Source organism: Lipotes vexillifer, unplaced genomic scaffold, assembly GCF_000442215.2.
Source record: "Lipotes vexillifer unplaced genomic scaffold, Lipotes_vexillifer_v1.1 scaffold689, whole genome shotgun sequence".
In the NCBI taxonomy this organism is placed as follows: domain Eukaryota; kingdom Metazoa; phylum Chordata; class Mammalia; order Artiodactyla; family Lipotidae; genus Lipotes; species Lipotes vexillifer.
The window spans coordinates 37,382-45,765 of NW_006772359.1; the positions used below are offsets into that span (position 1 = coordinate 37,382).

Sequence of the window (8,384 nt, forward strand, 5' to 3'; positions counted from 1 at the left end):
TTTCCTTTTTGGCCCCTCCAAATAGCGTTTCTCTTCCTTTCTGACCGCCCAAATCCTCCAAGACCCAGCTCAAGTTTGTCCCCTAACAGAAAACCTTCCTCAAATACTGCAGCTCATGCCAACCTTGCTCTTTCTTTACATGCTGCATCATGAATCTGCACCACTCAATTTCACACTAAAGTAGATGTACTCAGCACAGTACCCGACATCTAACAGGCTCTCAAAACTTGCTGATTGAAGATGTCTTTTAAAAAATTGCTTCTTTGGGACTTCCCTGGTGGTGCAGTGGTTAAGAATCCACCTGCCAATGCAGGGGACACGGGTTTGAGCCCTGGTCCGGGAATATCCCACATGCTGTGGAGCAACTAAGCCTGTGCACCACAACTACTGAGCCTGCGCTCTACAGCTCGCGAGCCACAACTACTGAGAACCGCGTGCCACAACTACTGAAGCCTACGCGCCTAGAGCCCGTGCTCCGCAACAGGGGAAGCCACCGCAGTGAGAAGCCTGAGCACCGCAATGAAGAGTAGCCCCTGCTCGCTGCAACTAGAGAAAGCCCGTGCGCAGCAATGAAGATGCGACGCAGCCAAAAATAAATAAATATAATAAATACATTTATTAAAAAAAAATTGCTTCTTTATGTTAAACACAACCTCCAACCAGACTGGAAGTTCCTTAAGGCAAGGTATATATAGCTTCATACTTAACCTGCATTTTTCAGAGTCCTCAGACTAATGCTGAGTTCACAGGAACTTTTTCCATATCACAAAGGACTGATCTTTCATGATGATAAATTACAATTTTTAAAAGACCAGCTTTTAAGTTTACTCTTTTCCCTGCAATATTTCTAGCCTTTACTTCTGCTTCAGGACAAGGATGTTATCTCCTCACAGACTTTCTACTACAGAGGTCCTTGTATAGAACTTTTATTTATTGGGATTGCTGCCTCTACTTTCCAGTTAGAGATATTATGGTATGGAGTCAAAAGGGGAGACATCTGAGGAAACATTTTCTGATTTTTCTTTTTAATTTGGGGAGGTACTCATTGAGTCTCCCCACCCACATTTTCTATTTTACACTCCTATTCTCTGAGACATCATCACCGAATAGAATTACTCCCCCATATCCCACTCTAAACTTAATCCCCATCTCAGTTGTTGGAATTTTAAAGATTCTATGCAGCCAAAGGACAGTGACTGGGTTTATGGGGTTAACAAAAGGTCTGAGGGCATTTGTAGTCTCCAGCCCAGAATATTCTAATTCTAGCAATTCTGGGCCCTGAGATAGGATGCAGCAATTTGATACCTGGGGTAGAGGCAGGTATTTCCTCAGAGATGAAATCCTTCTGCTACTAAGGGAGGGAGACCCTGGAGTTAGAGGCATCTTGGCATTTGGGAGACAAATAAGTGACTGATAAATGGACAGGGACTTGGAAATAGTTATTAAATAGGATTTTAGAGTTCATAGATTTTGTTCTATTAGTATTAGCAATATCCCTTTGATAATAGTTTATTCAACCTTTAGCATGTAAAATATATAAAAGGGTACTTAATCCAATATTTCTATTTATACAGTTGGTTGCTTCAACCCTTCACATTCATATTGATGACTAGAAATGGTTTATTATATATACACATTTTTAGTATTTATTTATTTGGTTGCGTTGGGTCTTAGTTGCGGCAGGTGGGCTCCTTAGTTGTGACTCATGGGCTCCTTAGTTGCAGCACATGGGCTCCTTAGTTGTGGCATGTAAACTTTTAGTCGCGGCATGCATGTGGGATCTAGTTCCCTGACCAGGGATCGAACCCGGGCCCCCTGCACTGGGAGTGTGGAGTCTTATCCACTGCGCAACCAGGGAAGTCCCATGGTTTACTATATTTTTAGGTCTGACATAAATCCAGACACATACATCTATAAGGATATAAATTTCCTCCCATATTTTGGATAGTTTTCTTAGACTAGGATCCCAGAGTTGCATTTACTAGGTTTGAAAGTATGAACAGTTTGATGATTTTGAAACATAGAGCAACATTATGATCTCAAGTTAGGGTTAACATTTCATTTAGTTTTCAACATTGCTATTCCTTTGAGAAAAAAGTAGATTAGTTAATTGAAAGATAACTAAGCCCTTAACATATAGGTGGATAATCAAGAACTAAATTGTGTGACCTTTAGAAAAAGTCTAGCCTTAGGCCCCAGGGCTTTGAGGCCAGATTCTCAGGGTTTGATTTCCTCCTAAAGCACTGGCTAGCTATATGGCCTCAGTCCACTCCTCTGTAAAATGAGGATAACAGTGCCTAGCTTTGTTCTGAAAGCTAAATGAGTTCATACCTTTAAAACACTAAGAGTAGTGCCTGGTACACAGTTAAGAGGGTAATAAATGCCAGTTGTATATGAAGTTTATTTTAGCTCTCCTCTAATCTAGATTAAAATCGTGATCTTAATGAACACCCTCCTGGAATGTTAATTTTACATGAAAATTCTAGGGAAAGTCTTTTTATACAAAAGCAAACATGAGTTTAAGGCAAAATTTTCATGAACAAAAGACTCCAAAGAAATTACCAGGGGTTACACCAGGACCTTAGTACCCATATACTATATACCATGTATGTGGAAGAGTTTGAGAAATAGGTGTGAAACAGAATAAAGGAAACATCATTTAAAATGAAGTCAGGAGGCCAGAAGCTGGAGCCTTCATGCACTTTCACTCACCATCAATTCCAGACCCCAGGAGGAAGAATTCTCCTCTACCAGCAACAAGCCCAGCCAATGGGAAAAGCAGCACCGTGAACTCTTGCTTTCCTCCAATGGACTTTCTGTCAAAACAGCCCCACCCTCGGGCTTCCCTGGTGGCGCAGTGGCTGAGAGCCCGCCTGCCGATGCAGGGGACCCGGGTTCGTGCCCCAGTCTAGGAAGATCCCACGTGCCGCAGAGCGGCTAGGCCCGTGAGCCATGGCCGCTGAGCCTGCGTGTCCGGAGCCTGTGCCCCGCAACGGGAGAGGCCACAACAGTGGCCCGCGTACCGGAAACAAAAACAAAAAAAACCCCAGCCCCACCCAACTTCCTCCTTTTTCTCTATCAAGTCACCTTCTTCTCTTTTTGTTGTTGGACTTGCCTAAGGTTTTTGACCCAAATTGCAATTCCTCTGCTATTCTGGAAGAAACCCATTATGCTGGTAAAATAACCAACTGGCTGTTTTATTTTTTAGGACAAGATAGATAGGATACCATGTACCCCAGAAAATAAGGATATGCTTTTCTAAACAAACAGGTGTTTTAAGCCCACTAGGCAGCCTCACCAACTCCTGGATTCCTGCTCTCAGCTGCTAGGCCCTGTTTGTCTCTGGGCCTACAAAGACGAAGGGGGACACCGAGGCCCCCTTCTCACTACAAAGTCAACCGTACGATAGCTGCCATTCCTCCATGCATCCCAGCTAAGTTAAGAAAGGCAGCAAATTAGCTTGGTGGCTCCCAGCCTTTGTATTTTGGCTTTGTATTTTTCTTTTATTATTATTATTATTATTTTTATTAGATTGTATGAATCCTGAGGGCAGAGAAATGCTTGCAAACCTTATCCTCCTCCCACATGGGACCAAGTAACTGTTTACTAAATTGAAGAAACAGCAGCACATAGCTCGTGGCTAAAGCCTTGTTTATTATTAAAAAGTCCAGTCGAGCTGCCGGATTTTTCGGATGGAAACAAACTCGCCCCGCGGGGTAGGAGCCCAGGGAACAGGCAAAGGGCGGAAGGGATGGCGAGGAGGGCGCCCCCAAGCAAGCGGTGTGGAAAGATCTTGAACATCACTTTATCTCGTTTGATTTTCGAGCCCAAGTCGGTTTCAATGTGAGCGCTGCGACCACGGACAACCAGAGGTCTCCCAGAGAGGACCTCTGTCCCTCCCGGGTCCGAGGTTTCCCACGCCGCCGCTGTCCAGCCTCGCGCCCAGCCCCCGCCCCAGGGAACCGCATCTCTCACCTGAGGCTGCGGGCAACACCCACGGCGCCCCCGCGACCAGCATCAGGGTCGTCGCGCCCAGGAGCGCGAGCATAGTCCGCGGGCCGCCGGCAGCCCTCCAGTCACATCTTCTGCTGCCACCGCAGGTACGGTGAGGCGGCACGAAGGAAGGTTGGGCGCACTGGCTGTCGCCGAGCCTGCGCGCCAAGCTCACCGAGCCCACCTCCGCGTCGACCCGCCCCTCTGCCCACCGACTCCCGTGCACGCGCCGTCCCTTCTGCGCGCGTGCCACCGTCCGCGCACGCGCGTGGGACACCGGTGGGCAGCTCGGCCTCCGCTGCCCTGCCCCAGACCCCTCTTTCCGGCCCGAGACTGCGCACTCGCGGTGCACCCTCGGGTTCCGGGAAGACCGCGTCTAACCGGAGGCCTTGACCCCGGCAGGAACGCGGAACTTTGCCAGTGCGTCTGCGCAAGCCTCGCGGCCTGGCGTCTGCGCCCACGTCCTCCCTGCCCCCTCGCTTCCCGCTACTAGCAGCCGGAGGCCACTGTCGGGCTTTCTCGTCCCTCGCCCTCACCAGCCCGGGGAGCGGACAAGGGAGCCTGGGAAAGCGGTGTTGGGGAGGCTTGCGGATTAAGGGAGAAAGCAAGGAGGAAGCTTCCGAGCGGGTCAGGCCGCGAAGGGTAGGCGTGTCTAGACACGTTGAGCTCGCATTTTCCGAGCGACCTGGCCCGGGGCAGCACGGGTCCCTTGGAGAGGGTCGTGACGGCGTCCGGGCCTTGGGGGTGGTGTCCGAAACAGAGGTCTCTAAGCTCTTTTGATCGTCTGCCCTTATCAGTAAATAACTTGAGTCCATTATTCAATGGTTATTTAAGTACGTTAGTAATAGATTATGTACATTATAAAAATACACAAAAGGGGGCCTCCCTGGTGGCGCAGTGGTTGGGAGTCCGCCTGCCGATGCAGGGGATGCGGGTTCGTGCCCCGGTCCGGGAGGATCCCGCGTGCCGCGGAGCGGCTGGGCCCGTGAGCCGTGGGCGCTGAGCTTGCGCGTCCGGCAACGGGAGAGGCCACGACAGTGAGAGGCCCACATATCGAAAAAAAAAAAAAAAAAATACACAAAAGGGAAAATGTAAAGGACGAATGATGTAATAAGTAGTCAAAGGCATAGCTGTTAATTATAAGAGCCAGACAATTTAATGCTCAATTAGAAAGTAAAATGAGTTTTGGCAAAAGAACTGTGCGCTTGAATATTGCCTTATAAACAACTGAGGTATAATTTGAATACCATGAAATTCACCCATTTCAAGTGAACAATGATTTTTAGTAAATCTGTCTAGTTGTTAGCCCTCATTTTTAAAAACCTTGGATTATTACTTTGTGATTCATAAAATTTTAGGTTTGGTTCTGAGTATGTCAGTGTCTTGCTTCCATTGAGGTCATAGATGGAAAAATACTAGATGAGAATATGTGGCTCTAGATGAAAGAAGGAAGTTCCTGATTGAACTTATTAATCATACTCTCATTAAAAGCCTTGACAACGACTTATGGTTTTCATTAAAGTTTTTATTTCCTGCCGTCCAAAAGTTGTTCTTGCAAACTAGTTGGAATAGAACAATGGGCCCAAAGTATTTCATGGACTGAAACATTTCATTCAAAATATTTTAAAATATGTTGAAAAATTTCCCTCCACTTTGGTGGGCAGCTCGAGATGCACATAGCATTTTCAGCAACAAAAATCACATTCAAATGGAAATATTTCCAAATATATTTTATTTTATTAATATTTATTTATTTACTTTTGACTGCATTGGGGCTTCGTTGCTGCGTGTGGGCTTTCTATAGTTGCGGCGAGGGGGGGACTACTTTTCGTTGGGGTGCGTGGGCTTCTCATTGCGGTGGCTTCTCTTGTTGCAGAGCACGGGCTCTAGCCATGCGGGCTTCAGTAGTTTTGGCATGCGGGCTCAGTAGTTGTGGCTCGTGGGCTCTAGAGCACAGGCTCAGTAGTTGTGGAGCACAGGCTTAGTTGCTCCGCAGCATGTGGGATCTTCCCAGACGAGGGGTCGAACCCGTGTCCCCTGCATTGGCAGGTGGATTCTTAACCACTGTGCCACCAGGGAAGTCCCCCAAATCTATTTTAAAATGCAAGAATTATATATAGTGAATACCTGTATAGTTTCTTTTGGTTTTCATTTGTTCACAATAAAAGCAATTTTAATGGATTTAATGCTTTGTTTTGTTTTTCAGTATTGCTACATGACATGCTAATGTTTTACACTTACTAAAGAAAAGGTCAGGGCTTCCCTGGTGGCGCAGTGGTTGAGAGTCCTCCTGCCGATGCAGGGGACACGGGTTCGTGCCCCGGTCTGGGAAGATCCAACATGCCGCAGAGCGGCTGGGCCCGTGTGAGCCATGGCAGCTGAGCCTGCGCATCCGGAGCCTGTGCTCCTCAACGGGAGAGGCCACAACAGTGAGAGGCCCGCGGACTGCCAAAAAAAAAAAAAAAAAAAAAAAAAACGAATAAATTTGACCTGAAAAGTGAGAAAATGCAGAAAGAAAGGAAAACAGTCAAGCAAGGCAAAATAATAATAGTTCAATCATTAAACAGAGTCAAGGACCTTTAGTTCCTTCTCAAGGGCTGTAGATAATATTCTGAGCCACATCCTTTGAGCTGTTTTGCAGATACTGAAACCCCCGCCAGGTGGAAGTTAACTGTATGCTGCCCACAAGCACGTAGACCCCAGAGCGGTTGGAACCAGAAGGTTGATAATGCTGACTCCCAATTACCTCACCACCAACCAATCAGAAGAATGTCCACAAGCTGATCACACCCTGCTCCTTGAACACTGTAAGACTCTTCACTACACCCTGCAGGGCGGGACACACAGGCTTGAGGGCTTTAGCCCACTGTGGCGCCCTTTGCCAGGCAAAACAATAAAGCTATTTCTTTCTACGTCACCCAAAACCCTGTCTCCAAGATTTCATCCAGCACCAGTGTGCAGAGGCTGAAATTCGGCATCAGTTACACTTGCAGTTTTTCCATAAAACATGTTCTTTTAAACTTTTTATTCTGAAATAATTTCAAACTTACAGAAAAGTTGCAAAAATAGTAAGAGAACTCCTGCATACCCTTTGCCCAGATTCACCAAGTTGATACTTTGTCATATTTGTCATCTCTGTCTACACATACAAGTATGCATACAAACTTCTTTTTCCCTGAATTTCTTTAGCTTTCTTTAACCTGGAGCAGTTACCTGGCCTTAGTCTTTCACAACACCGACTTTTTTTTTTTTTTTTTTTTTTTTATACAGGCTAATTATTTTACAGAATGCTTTTCAATTTGGGCTTGTCTGATGTTTCTTCATGATTGGAATCAGGGGTCTAGAGCGCAGGCTCAGTAGTTGTGGTGCACGGGCTTAGTTGCTCCAAGGCATATGGCATCTTCCTGGACCAGGGCTTGAACCCATGTCCCCTGTATTGGCAGACGGATTCTTAACCACTAAGCCACCGGGGAAGTCCCAATCCTTATTTATTTAAAAACTTTTTAAATTAATAGACTTCACTTTTTAGAGCAGTTTTAGATTTATAGAAAAATTGAGCAGAAAGTATAGACAGCTCCCATATATTCCCTTCCATCCCCCCCCACCCCGTTTCCCCTATTGTTAATATCTTGCAATGGTATGGTACACTTGTTACAATGAATGATTCTATACTGATACATTATTATTAACTAAAGTGCATAGTTTACATTAGGGTTCTCTCTTTGTATTGTATAGTTCTATGGGTTTTGCTAAATGGTTAGTCATTAATCTACCACTACAGTATCATACAGAATAGTTTTACTGCTCCAGTGGTTAAGAATCTGCCTGCCAATGCAGGGGACACGGGTTCGAGTCCTGGTCTGGGAAGATCCCACATGCTGCGGAGCAACTAAGCCCATGTGCCACAACTAATGACCCCACTTGCCACAACTACTGAAGCCCGCACACCTAGAGCCTGTGCTCCACAAGAGAATCCACTGCAATGAGAAGGCCGTGAACCACAATGAAGGGTAGCTCCCGCTCGCCACAACTAGAGAAAGCCCACGTGCACCAACGAAGACCCAATGCGGCCAAAAATAAATAAGTAATTAAATTTATTTAAAAAAAATAGTTTTACTGCTCCCAAAATCCCCTGTGCTCCAGCTATTCACCCTTTTTATTTTAGTGCTCAAATTGTCCCAGCCTTGGCCAGGGGGAGCCATTTCAAGCTGGCTCCTGTTTCTTTCAATACATCCCATCTTTTTTTTTTTTGGGAGCACTTCTTTATACCTTTGGGCATAAAATGTTCTAGGTTCATTTTATACTTTTCCTGCCCCAGTCCTGAAATCAACCATTTCTCCAAGGGGCCCAGGCTTCTTTTAGTGGGAAATAGTATTTAGAAACCAAGATGG

The 8,384-nt window shown here is 45.9% G+C and overlaps 1 protein-coding gene across 1 annotated transcript in view; it reads right to left on the reverse strand.

Annotated features, from left to right (window-relative positions):
• IFNAR1 (interferon alpha and beta receptor subunit 1) overlaps positions 1-4,048 on the reverse strand; it is a 24,631-nt gene extending 20,583 nt beyond the window's left edge. The window contains exon 1 of the mRNA XM_007447406.1: positions 3,976-4,048. Within this exon, the coding sequence (XP_007447468.1) occupies positions 3,976-4,048 (73 nt within the window). The remainder of the gene's footprint in view (positions 1-3,975) is intronic.
• Between the last annotated feature and the right edge of the window lie 4,336 nt (positions 4,049-8,384).